At 30.2% G+C, this 12,660-nt stretch overlaps 4 protein-coding genes across 6 annotated transcripts; 1 reads left to right on the top strand and 3 right to left on the bottom strand.

Moving 5' to 3' along the window:
• The first annotated feature begins 481 nt into the window (after window positions 1–481).
• Window positions 482–3,302, top strand: LOC106793251 (islet cell autoantigen 1-like protein). Its single transcript, XM_014760040.1, has 6 exons — window positions 482–723; window positions 921–1,189; window positions 1,284–1,626; window positions 1,710–1,985; window positions 2,057–2,687; window positions 2,794–3,302. The coding sequence occupies exons 1-6, from the start codon at window positions 713–715 to the stop codon at window positions 2,911–2,913; spliced, it is 1,650 nt and encodes a 549-aa protein (XP_014615526.1). The 5' UTR covers window positions 482–712; the 3' UTR covers window positions 2,914–3,302.
• Window positions 3,131–6,915, bottom strand: LOC106793250 (armadillo repeat-containing protein 8-like). Its single transcript, XM_014760039.1, has 8 exons — window positions 6,710–6,915; window positions 6,510–6,583; window positions 5,743–6,193; window positions 5,174–5,668; window positions 4,805–5,096; window positions 4,193–4,716; window positions 3,910–4,076; window positions 3,131–3,790 (listed from the first exon to the last, which is right to left on the bottom strand). Exons 1-8 carry the CDS (start codon window positions 6,734–6,736, stop codon window positions 3,754–3,756), a joined length of 2,067 nt encoding a protein of 688 aa, XP_014615525.1. The 5' UTR covers window positions 6,737–6,915; the 3' UTR covers window positions 3,131–3,753.
• Window positions 6,916–7,299: 384 nt separating this feature from the next.
• LOC106793295 (golgin-84) lies at window positions 7,300–10,137 on the bottom strand. Of its 2 annotated transcripts, XM_014760104.1 has the most exons (8): window positions 10,019–10,134; window positions 9,663–9,811; window positions 9,162–9,538; window positions 8,670–9,057; window positions 8,367–8,571; window positions 8,030–8,269; window positions 7,733–7,966; window positions 7,302–7,646 (listed from the first exon to the last, which is right to left on the bottom strand). In XM_014760104.1, exons 2-8 carry the CDS (start codon window positions 9,758–9,760, stop codon window positions 7,587–7,589), a joined length of 1,602 nt encoding a protein of 533 aa, XP_014615590.1. In that variant the 5' UTR covers window positions 9,761–9,811; window positions 10,019–10,134; the 3' UTR covers window positions 7,302–7,586. The 2 variants fall into 2 exon arrangements, with proteins under 2 accessions (XP_014615589.1, XP_014615590.1); XM_014760103.1 differs by lacking the exon at window positions 9,663–9,811 and having other exon boundaries at window positions 7,300–7,646; window positions 10,019–10,137.
• A 444-nt stretch (window positions 10,138–10,581) lies between these two features.
• Window positions 10,582–12,502, bottom strand: LOC106793205 (ATP synthase subunit b, mitochondrial). Of its 2 annotated transcripts, XM_014759954.1 has the most exons (6): window positions 12,485–12,502; window positions 12,108–12,258; window positions 11,825–11,845; window positions 11,595–11,747; window positions 11,154–11,506; window positions 10,582–10,940 (listed from the first exon to the last, which is right to left on the bottom strand). In XM_014759954.1, the coding sequence occupies exons 1-6, from the start codon at window positions 12,485–12,487 to the stop codon at window positions 10,764–10,766; spliced, it is 858 nt and encodes a 285-aa protein (XP_014615440.1). In that variant the 5' UTR covers window positions 12,488–12,502; the 3' UTR covers window positions 10,582–10,763. The 2 variants fall into 2 exon arrangements, with proteins under 2 accessions (XP_014615440.1, XP_014615441.1); XM_014759955.1 differs by lacking the exon at window positions 11,825–11,845.
• Window positions 12,503–12,660: the final 158 nt, after the last annotated feature.

Here is a 12,660-nt window from a genome sequence, read left to right as displayed (position 1 = left end):
TTACGATATAATTTCAAACGCTATAAAGTTTTATAATCTATACCTTTTTTTGTATCTTATCCGTTATATCATGCAGGAATGTAAGAATTTTGCCTATCATAAGGGACCGCCTCCGACATTGCACAGTGGCGCGCAAGCATCGTGTGCGCGTACGATAAATTGTATTACTCGTTTCAGTCGATATTACAGATTTCTATAATATAGAATGAATTATAAAATGTAATCAAGACGTTTTTTTAACGAAAAAAAAATTAGAAAAAAATTAAATTATCAATATTACAAAACGAAGAAAAAATGCGAATATTACGGATACTATTTTGTACTATTTTCGTAGCAAGTATTCAATTAATGTATACCTATTCGCATGTAAATGAAATGAATCGCTCGATGTATTAAGATGCATTTCAGATATATTTAACATAATTTTGTATTATATTTTATTACAATCTTGATATCTATATCTTTCGTATAATAACAAACGCGTTTAACAAAAAATTAATATTTCTCGAATTTTTGATATATGAAATGTCGTTTACGTGTATATAAGCCTTTTACTACTCACGCTACGTAGCCATGTTTGTGAAACGTCAGTAACGTGACATACGCTTGAAACGTCAAACTAATATTAAACTTGTAAATACATTAATATTTTGATCGAATGTATTGTTTTTCATTATACCAATCAATACAAAACGAATGAACGAAAATCGTCATGAATACGTAGTAAGTTTTAATCGAATAATATTTATAAATGAGAACAGAAAATATCCTACAATCGTTTTATTTTCATTTCCTCTTGTTTGATGATTAGATCTGTATCAGTAAACGAATAAAACTATTAGCAGAAATACTTTTCTTTTTTAATCGAATTTACTTTCTATTACATTAGATAAAAATGAAAAATTTATTTATGTTAAAAGCGACAGAAACAATTCAGGAATATCGGGAAATTCGTTTGATCGGTGGATACAAAAATCAAATGCACAAAATGACTCTCCCATAATTAAGATGCAACATCAATATTGGGTAACAAAACAAGCCTTATCACGTAAGCTAGGAAAAAAAGAAGATGATTGTATAGTCGCTTCGGATGCGGAATTGGATGCCAAACTTGAATTATTTCGTAGCATTCAAGAATCCTGTTCCTATTTGCAAAGAGTTATTGATAAGTATCAAGAAAGATTATGCAGTAAGTGTTATTCTGGAAAATGATTCATATTTTAATTATCCAAAGAAAACTAAAACAATAATATTTGTAACAACGGTATGTCTCTGCTTTCTAGGTCTTGCACAAGAAGAAAATGCTATGGGTCGTTTTTTAAAAGAAGCTGGTAAACAAGATAAAACGAGAGCTGGCAAAATGATGTTAGCTGTTGGAAAATCTTTGTCTTATTCCGGACAACAAAGGCTTGCTCTAAGAGTACCATTGGGAAGGTTGTATCAAGAGGTTGAAACATTTAGGCAAAGAGCTATCGAAGATACATTGCAAAATGTTCAGTCCATGGAAAAGGCACGAACAGAATATCGCGCTGCATTATCGTGGATGAAAAATATTTCTCAGGAACTGGATCCAGATACCTCCAAACAATTGGAGAGATTTCGAAAGGTTCAAACACGTGTCAGGCAGTAAGTATTTTTTGTATCTGTAATTAATAATATTTGTCTTGAGAAATAATTTGAACCATCTAACTGCTATAATATAAATATAGAGGAAAACAATTATTCGATAACTTGGCTTTGGACTGCCTACAAAAAGTAGATTTGTTAGCCGCAGCCAGATGTAATATGTTTAGCCATGCCTTAGTTTTATATCAAAGTACTTTGCTTAATTTTACTAAAAAATCTGCACAAGCTTATTCTACAATCGCGAATAGCTTCAAAGGCTATCAAAGATACGACTTTATGGTTGTAAGAGAACTTGCAGAAACCTCTTCTAAATTGGCACAGGAAACTGGCGGGGATGACGATCCTGATAACAAAGATAAGTAAGTTAGAAACGAAAAATGGAATTATTCGTAATATAAGATAAAGTATTCATCTCTTTTTTTCTTTTCAGATTATTATTTTTTGAATCAGAGTATCATGACAATGTCGAAGAAGCTGAAGAGGTAAAACCAACTACAGAATGTACAGATAAACCAAATGAGAAACTCTTAGATATCGAATCTGATCCAAAAGATAACTTGGAGTTGAAAGATTTAAACACTAATCCAAATTTAACCAAGAATGGGGTAGTAGAACATTCTAATACCGAACATGACAGAGAACTAAATCAATTTTTTGGAGACTTGAATCTTGAAATAAATAAATCTCTAGATGAGAGCAAACAAAAACTAGACAAAATAAACATGAAAACTCATTTAGATATAGATAAAAGTTTGTCAGAACTTGATTTGGCAATGAATGTATTTGATATATGTGATACAGGTTTTAATTTAACAGACTTGTCTTCTACAATATCGGAAAATCAGAGTAACCAGAGTTCTCAACCGTTACAATTGTTGACTTCGGAAAATGCTGCACTTTTAAATGATATTATAAATGACAAAGATGAAAGTAACTCTAATGAGTGGGATGCTATATTAAATGATACATTCTTGCCACCAAATATATTAAAACAAAGTTTGGGTGATGCAACGCTTGGCGTTGGACAAAAAGATATGCAACTTACAAATGCAGATGATAAGGTAAATTTGTTTATGTTAAGATACCTGAGATATATACCAAATGTTCCACATACCAAGTATTTGCACACATCACATTTGATTAATAATGTATGTATATTGTTTGCAGAAAAAAGATAAGGTTAAAAAGAGCAAAGGTAATTCATGGTTAGATTTATTTGCAGAACTTGACCCATTAGCGAATAATCCAATGGAAAGCTTAGGTAGTGATGGAAATGCACCCGTATAATTTGTATGACGTCGATATAGTATTGTCACGAAACAATGATTAGTTGCATTTGATAAACGGGACAAAGAATGATGCTTTATTTTTCATTATGCATACCGAGTGTTGATAAAATATTCATCTGTTAATCAACATCAAGTGATTGCATAAACCTATACCTGCATTTAAGCTATTTAAAATAATGAAAAATATAATTAAATTTAATATTTTAAGAATGTGGTTTAAACATAACCAGGATAAAGAGATATATTTCCATTTCATAAATTTTTCATACAAGTTCTCTACCAAAGATACAAGCTCCAAATAGTTATTAAGGTCTACCTGTCAAATATTTATTTAAAATATATGAAAGAAATTTTGTTCTCACGATAATAAAATGTATTATGAGATTACTATATAAAGGTTATAGTACAATTTGCCAGAAGATGCATTGAAACATCGAATGTATTTAAGCACTCTCATATTCTCTTGTATTCGTAATCTTTCTAAATGTTTGATTTTTCTTATTGTAATCGAGAACTTGGGTTACAGACCTTTGTTTGTGAAGTACTCAAAATGTACCAAGCAACATTCCATACCCCTCCCTCTCTCACTTTCTATGTTCGTGGGGTATATGTTCATTTTCTAAGATAATTTTTTTTCTTTAAATTAAATAAATATAGTGTAAATAAGCTACAAGCTCAGGCTTACAAGTATTATTTTCACCTTATTTCAGTAGCTTTGAAATGCTTATGTATTAACAAAAGCACAGGATCACAGTATTAATTCTACATCAAATAATATCATTCAAATTAAAAATTCACAAATTCAAAATCTAACCTTCGTTATTAACATGATTAATGTTCATGCATCGTAGAATTGTGCCATGGCAGTTTTTACTCTGAAATGAAGATGATAATAATGTTAAAACTCTATCATATATGAATGTTTTATGTTCTTAATATACGCGTGTAGTAACTTATAATAAGAAGAAAAAATAAAAAATATATAACAACATACTTATCAAATAATTGAGAATCTTTTGTGTGACGTAATTGTTGGAGGATACGATAAAGGCCTAACTCTTTTAAACGTGCTTGGCGTTGTGCTGCTCCAGGTTCTTCTCTCCATACTAAATTGCACACGCAAAAGATTGCTGCGACTTGTAGCTTTACATTGCTGTGCATCTACAATAATAATGAAACATTTTACATATGGCATACAATTTAACAATATAAACAGTTAATTTTGCTTAATACTTATTAGTTATTCCTTAATATCTACAAAAATGACTAACATTTACCATATAATCCATTAACTTTTTTAAAACATCTTCATTAGCCATAATGTGATCTCTGGCGCGATCACCGTCAGCTACATTTGCCAAAATACAGAGAGCTTGTTCCTTCACATCTGCTGGATGTTCTGGATCTTCTAATACTAATATAACTGCTTGCATAAAATGAGCAGCATGTTCACCCATTATACGATCTATATGTGCTTTTGTAGAAAGCAAATTTCGTAGCAAACCAAGTGTCTTCATTAAAACCGCTAATTCTGGGTCAGCCAAAAGACGAAAGATTTGGTCAGTGCCTAAGCAAGATAATATTTGTGACTTGACTCGTTGTTCCGCTTGAAAAGCAACATTCATTAAAGCCCAAATTCCGTTTAATCGTAATGCTGGATCGGGACGTTTGGTAAGAGAACATAATAGTTCTACTCCACCAGATTCAAGAATTGGTTCTTTACTTGGACTGAATTCTAATAATAAATTACACAAAGTACTTGAAGCAACAGTCAATAAATCATCTTCGCTCTCTGTTCTACCTATGAAGAAATGATAATAAAATCATATTGGATCAATAAATTAAATTTATTGTATATTTATTTACCATTACCAACAATAATATGATACCTTCCAACCCTTTATCTGCACCATGAAGCAATTGCATGAGGGGCCTCCACACAGCATGATCTTGAAACGTTGTGCGAAGCTGTTGCACGCTTCTAGAAAGAGAATGTAAACATCTAACTGCAGCCAAACGAACTCGAGGACCTCCAGGATCTTGTAAACCAGAAACAACTTGTTCCATTAAACTTTCTGTTTCAATAATGCGTTTTCGAATTCCTTCGTCATTAGCACCAAGAGAAGCGAAAGCTCTAAATGCTGCTTGGCGCATATCTTGCGTTAATGTCGCATCTTGAACCTATAAAAAGGTTTAATAAAATTGAATTTATGGATAATTTAATATTAATTTATATTAAGAAAATATATCAACTCTACCTGTGAATGTGGTCTTAGTAACTCGGCTAATGTTGGAATGAGATGATTACTAATAGAAGCTAGACGTTGCAAATCTGTATCAACTTCTGTAAGATAAGCTAAAGTTTCTGCTGCAGCTATTCTCTCTCTTGGTGGTCGATCTCTATGACAAAGTCTCACAAGACAAGGTAAAGCACGATATAAAACTCTCGGGTCCGTAGACGACAATGCACCAGCCCTATGCATGTATGCTATACATCTTGCAGCTTCCAGTTGGACTAACGAGCTTCTTTCACGTCCCATCAATTGTCCTAATGCTACGGGCACAAGTTTACCCCTAAGAGTATTACTTGTTGTTGCTGCAGCAACCATAGCAGATACCATATGATTTTGATAGCACATATTTGCAAGACAAGCCAACGCAGGTAATTGTACATCGGCTAATGGCGAATCGAGTTGCATCGCTAATGTTTCAACCGCTCCTCCTTTGGAAAGGGCATTTTGTTCCTCTGCAGTCTAGTAATATCAAATAAATCATTTCTATCTTACTTATAGAAATATTAAAAGCTAGACGTATCGTTTACTCATACCTTACATGCTGTTGTCAAAATAGTTGCTACACAGACTTGACAAGTAACAGATCTACTTGCTAACGATAACAAACGTGGTACCAAAGCAGGATCCTGGTATATAGAATGAACAGGTGCTGAAGTGTGTTGGAACACTGTACGCAAACAACGCAAACATGCTTCATTTAAGGAATCTAAAAGTTTTCCTTTTCCTTCTGCATTAAGATCAGAAATAGACATAGAAAGCAAAACTTGAAGAAGTAATGGTACCACACCAAGTTCAATAAGAGCTAAGACATGTTGGTCAGTACCCTTAGCCAAAGAACCTAATGTTACAGCCGACTCTAATTGTATACGCTCTGCAAGTGGACCAGATGAATTACCAAGTAATTGTAACAATCGAGGCACTACACCTTGTGCTATTACTGAACCTTTTTGTCTATTGCTTCCAATTACAGAATTTTTAAGGCATCTAAAACAAATAATTCAATGTTAATTCAACTTCTAAATATACACAAGATTATATGTATTTATAAAAAAGTTTCTCATGGATAGTTAGACATATATAAAACAAGTTCATTTTAATCACAATAATAGCAGTTCATTTAAAATGAATTTAAAGTGCAATATTTATGATTTATTTAAATAATAAAGTTTTATATAAATTATTTATATAATTTACTACCAATTCATGACTTCTCAATGACTAACGTTGGAGGGGTATGTATATTTTAAAAATAATATCTCTACATAATCGGAATTAGAGGTTAAGTCTCGCGCTCACTCACATAATAGCTTGTACACATTTATGAGGATCCGGCGAATACAGCTCATCGATGTAACTCCTTGAACTTTCAACATCCTAAGTATAAAATGAGAAAATTATATTTTTAATTCACTATCGTTGACTATACTTATACGATTTAAAGAATACCAAAATCAAAAGCAAAACCGGTGCAAATTTCTAAGTTTAATCTCGACGACTCACCATGAATGGCTGCATCACCGAAACCATACTTTCTCTTTTTATTTCTACATAAGTATTACTAAATCTTTTGTTCTACTATATTTCGTTTGACCGATCACCACAAAGAACAATCGATGCCAGTTTCCTTATTACGTGAAAATTCGGAATTTTTATACCCTAACCGAAGATAAACTACGTTCTGATAGTGTAGCAAATTTTGTTACAGTTTTGCCAACTATTGGAATTACTTCAGTCCAGTCAAAATTATTTTTCTCTGTTGCCAATAGGAGCGCTAATATTCCTACCAATAGCATTCAACATATGAATCATTTAAATAATATGTCAAAGATATATATAGAATATATATAGAAAATTTTACATTTTTATAACTTTTGCCTATTTTGCTAGTTCACTATCAAACAGAAATTTTAATTTTATAAGATCTGAGATAATATCAAAATCTATGCAATAATATTTCTACATATATAATTATAATTGTTATTTAAAAATATTCCCCAAGTTCATATCTCTAATAAGGGACTATGGCTTACTAACAAGGGGATATTTCACCAGAATTCCATCATTACGTAATTTATATAATTAATAAGGTTTATTAGATTTTAAACATTCTCACTTTAGGGAAAGTTTCAACATTTCTATATATATAATTTATTATTTCTTATCTTAATATTTGAAATTAAAAGTCTAAGCGAGTCAAAAGTTTAAATAGATTTAAAGACAGTCCATCTATTTAAATCATACCCTCTTAAATATTACAAAAAAAATGAAGAGAACGATTTATAAAAGTGCAGCCTACCAAATTAATTTTATCATCGATAAACTTTTCTGATAAATATCTATATAAAAATAACAACAATTTCCAGTGCGTTAATTAACATCAATGTACTTCTGGCGATTGCGAAAAGAGCACAACAAGAACCCAGAATTGAAGTAATGCCTAAAAAAATGTAAAAAGTAATTAATAGATATTTATTTGCAATAACAGATTTTAATTGATTAGAATAAAATTGACTATATACTGACCATATAAATTAAAACCAAAATTCTTGCAAGTGGATATCGTCTCAAAAAAACTCCCGTACGAATACTAATAGCATCTAATGAAGAATAAGCTCTTTTCACTCGTCTGGTGACACCAGTATCGAATGGTGTTTCCATTAAAAACATAGGAACTTGGGTTTTTACGTCATCATTATCATTTGTATTACTGTATGTTACATTTCTATTGGAATTTCTTATAATAGTTCTGAACTCGTGCTAGAAGCAAAATAAATTATTATAATTAAAATAGATATTCATTTTATATTCTACTTAACTTACTTCTAGTTTTTCAAACTGAAGACGCAACGCATTACGTTCTGTAGTTATATTTTCTAATGCTTGTTGTTTCAGAACTAAAGTTTGTGTAAGAGCTGCCAATCTAGATTCTACTTCGCTATTCGGTGTAGACGTTGCGGACACTTGCAAACGGAGTCTCGATATTTCTGCATCTTGTTTTTGTATTTGTATAGTATAATTATTTTGTTGATTAATTATTTCATCTTTCAATGACCTTATCTCCTAAAATAAATTATATCTTTCGTATAAAGATTATTTAAAAATAAATTATTTTATTAATTTTTATTTTTCTTCGATTGAAAAATCTTCAATTGTATACCTCTGAGTGTAATCTTGCAATTTCTTCCGCGTCTTGTCTTTTTTGCCTTTCACTCGCAAGACTTTCTTGAAATTTTAAATTTACTTCATTATATCTTTGTCTCATCTTTTCTAAAGTAAGGTCGCTAACGTTTAATTCATCGCGTACCGTTCTTAATTGTTCATGAGTCTGCTGATTTTCTTCTCTGAGGAGATCGCGCTCTTGCCTGTAATATTATGTACATGTTTATTGAAGAAAGAAAATAAATTGTGGATAGATTTTTCGTTAAAAAATTAATTAGAAATATAGTTTAGTAGTTATTACCTCAATTGTTTCAATTCTACAAGTGTAGCATCATCTATGCCTGTAAATTCACTTCGCCTTAACTCTGCTATTAGTTTCTCTTTGTCTTGTAGTATTCTAAAAGCTCTTGCTTTATGTTGTTCTAATTCAGATCTAGTTGAAAGTAATTCTAATCTACTTCTACTAAGAGCAGTTTGTAAATCTGTCATCTCCTTTAACATTTGAACATTTGTAGTTCTTAAGGATTGCAACTTATTATTTAACACTACAATTTGTTTTTGATGATCTGTTAAAGTTTCAGATGAAGATTTTAATAAAGAGTCAGATGAAATCATTAATTCATCCGTTTCTAATAATTGTAATTTGGAATCGTATGAATATTTTGGCTCGACAACTTCCAAAGTATGATCTAGATAAAAATTGAAAAAAATAAAAAAAAACAATAAGTTTTCACAATATACCATAACAAAAAGAAAAATTTTAATAAATAATTAATAATTATATGTAATTTACCATTATCCGCAGTTCTTTGTAGCATTTGCGAATGGAAAGCATTATCTTGATATCTATGCATTTGATTTCTTAAATGCATATTTCTAATTTGTAGATCATTTTCAAAATTGTAATTTTCAGCATCAATTGCATTTATAGAAGTAGATGCGCTTTCTGGATTTGATTCGTTATTCTGAGTGGACAATTGCAATCTGGGATCTACATTATTTGTAGACTGATCCATTAATAACGAAGATATTGGTGATGACAATCCAGATTCAATTGCTGTGTTTGTCACACTTTTGGATGATGTATTTAGATATTCAAGAAAATTGTCTTCGTGCGTAAACTGGTTTGAATTTTCCAAGGAAGATTTGGTAATAATACTATTATCGTAGCTGAAATGGACATAAATACATAGTTCTTATAAAAAATATATTTGGTAATGCCTTAAATTTTTGTTAATGTTTTGTTAAGTGTATATACAGAGCACTTCATTACAAAAATAACGTTAATATTTACCGCTTCCAATAATCACTGTTCAAAACAGTTGCACTATTTTTATCTATCTTATTCAATAGGTCCTCTACTTTATCTGTAATATCTGACAGCCAAGCCATTTGTACGCATATACACACCTATGTGCTATGGCGTTTTTACTATTATATTTTCTACCAATAAAAATACTTTTTAAAATTTAATTACCAAATCTTTGATTTCTAATGTTTTTATCTTAATCCATTAGATTAACACTTGCATTTAGAAAGCAATTTAAAAAATAAACAAATCGGTAAACTAGAACTGTATTCTTTTTTTACCGTAATTATTACAACTGATGGCAATTACAGATTAGTACTGAAAAGTACTAAAATACATACTCGCAAATTCTCGCAACTCGCTCGTGGTTTATGCTGGTTTCATTTACAATTCCGATATATCGCAGTGGTGCAATCATCTTTAAAAGTACATCCATAAAGCACTTGTACATAGAATGGTTGTGTCTATGAAAATATAGAACGGCTTATTAAAAGAGGATTGGAGGATCGAGAAAAAATAATTCTTTTGTTCTGATTGGACCGCAGTAAAACAGCGATAGTAAACAATTTTTTTTTTGCTTATACAATCCTAAAAATTATTATTAAATCGATATTTTAAGGTTTACTTGATTTGCGTATATGATTGTGTAAAAAATCTTTACCATATTTCAAATATTTTTAAATCTGCAATTATTTTAATTCTGACAATCAATTTAAATTTAATATTTTAATGAAACTACTTCTACTTGTTAGTTTCTTTCATTTGGCAATCGATATTTTGTACATATACCACAGCAATACATAAAATTAATAAGATTATGCATTGATATTTTATCGCCTAATTATAGATTAGGAGACAAGGAATAACATAACACATGAAAAGGGAAATTTTGCTGAAGAGACGATTCATCAAACAGTATTGAAGATTTTATTGGGTCATCAAAATTTAATAATAATGCTTCTCACTTAATAATTATTACTTTTAACTCTTTTGTAGTATACTCATGATTTATTTTAGAATGAGTTATAATAATTCTTCTACTTTTTCTAACAGATACGCATCAAGGATTTTATTCATATTAATCTCTTATGCTTTTGCAGAAAGTGCTTCAAGATCTTTAATGCACTGTTGAAGTGTTGCTTTTTCTTGTTCTGGTGTTATTGCTTTTAACACATTGTTTATAATCCATTGCACCATATGTTTTTGAGCTATTCTTCGTTCTACTATCTGTATTTGAGCATTGTAGTCCAAACGTTTCTTTACCTAAAGAAATTAATATTAGAAATAAATATCAACTGTTTGAGTCTCCAGCAACACGATCACACTTGGCATTTGTAGACACAATTTTTTTAAATATCCTCGAGACTCAAGCGGTTAATTTATATGAAGTGTTATCTCTGTATTCTATCGAATTAATAATGTATAAACTATATTTAAATATATTTTTATACTATAGCAGCAATAAAAATGATCTACCTCTTGATAAACATGAGCAAGACGTTCTCTATATATAGACTCCAATTGTATTTTGATATTCTCTCTCTTGGCTTCCATGAGAAGACTTTGCCCTTCTGCGCTCCATATAGCATTCTTGGTTTGGTTTATATTATCTTCTGCATTTTTAATGCCTTCTTTTCTTTGATCCTCAAATTCTTCAATTTCTTTATTTTGTTCTTTTTCAAGATATTTGGATACAGTAGGACCAAATTTTTTGACTAAAAATATCCATATAATCACAAATGAAACAGCATTATGAAATTCATGCTCCAGAACATAGATTTCTTTAGAAAGTAAATATGTCGCTACGCTTGTACCAAATATATACGGTCCTGAAAATAGAAAAAAAGTAAAAAATAAATAATCAGTACTATTATAATAATACTATACAATAATGGAGTGCAATGAAAAGTTATTTACCTGTAACTCCAGTTTTTGGATAAAAGAAAGTAAACCATGAGTCAGGAAGAAATCCAAATCTGACAGGAGTTGGATCTACTAGACGTGTAGGTCGAGGACTATTTGAAGTAGTAACTGTCTGTACGCCACGAACAGCTATTGGTAACATTTGAGCTAAAAATCATATCCAAATACATCAGTATTAAAGTCTTTCATTGTAAAATAAATATCAATCAATGATTTATAACTACCATGAATAAATCCGTTGGGTGCTAGTGGAAGTACAGATTTAAAAAATACATGTCATTTCAGTTACAATAGAATCGATTGATTTAAATTAAAGTCATTCAAATATGAATAAAATAAAAAAATCTATTATTATATAATAAGAATAAAATAAACGGTAACTATATGTCCAAATTATGATGATGTTAACAAATATGATATAATGTATCGTTTGGATGTCAAGAATATGTTTAGTATTGTTGTATTTTTAATACATTAAATTACATTTTAAATATAAATATCAATTACCATTACGAAGAGCAAGTCTGGAGAACATTTTGGTGGCACTCTTCTTCGACCGACAGTCGTCACTTCCACGGGTCTTCGTAGTACGAAAACTCGAGACAACCCGAGATTTCCCGAAATAATACGAGACTGTCCGAAATCTACCGAGACTAACCTTTTTAACCGAAGTGGTAATAACCAGTAAGTAGGTAACTATTAGTATATTTTTGCATGCTTATTGGTTACTTTAATTTCCAAATATTTAAACCATATGGAAGAATTCTAATAGATTCTAGGCTAGTATATTTGTCAATTATTATTTTATATAAATTTAAATGATATTATTCATAGTAAATTTTATTATTAAATGTATAAATGTATAAAAATTAGGAATAATTTACCATATAGACTTTTAATCTAATAGATGATATATGTGTTTATACCAATCATATCGATCAGAAAAATCGTTTAGGGATTTCAAAAAATTATTCTAAATGGTACATTATTTAGTAACAACATACTATTTTTAAAACAACTTATTATATATAAAATAAATGATGTGATTAGATTAATCCGA

This window comes from Polistes canadensis, unplaced genomic scaffold (genome assembly GCF_001313835.1).
Source record: "Polistes canadensis isolate GaletaPanama2010 unplaced genomic scaffold, ASM131383v1 scaffold_12, whole genome shotgun sequence".
Taxonomy (NCBI): Eukaryota; Metazoa; Arthropoda; class Insecta; order Hymenoptera; family Vespidae; genus Polistes; species Polistes canadensis.
The sequence above is the reverse complement of the archived record's forward strand: the minus strand, read 5'-3'. Positions and strand labels throughout refer to the sequence as shown.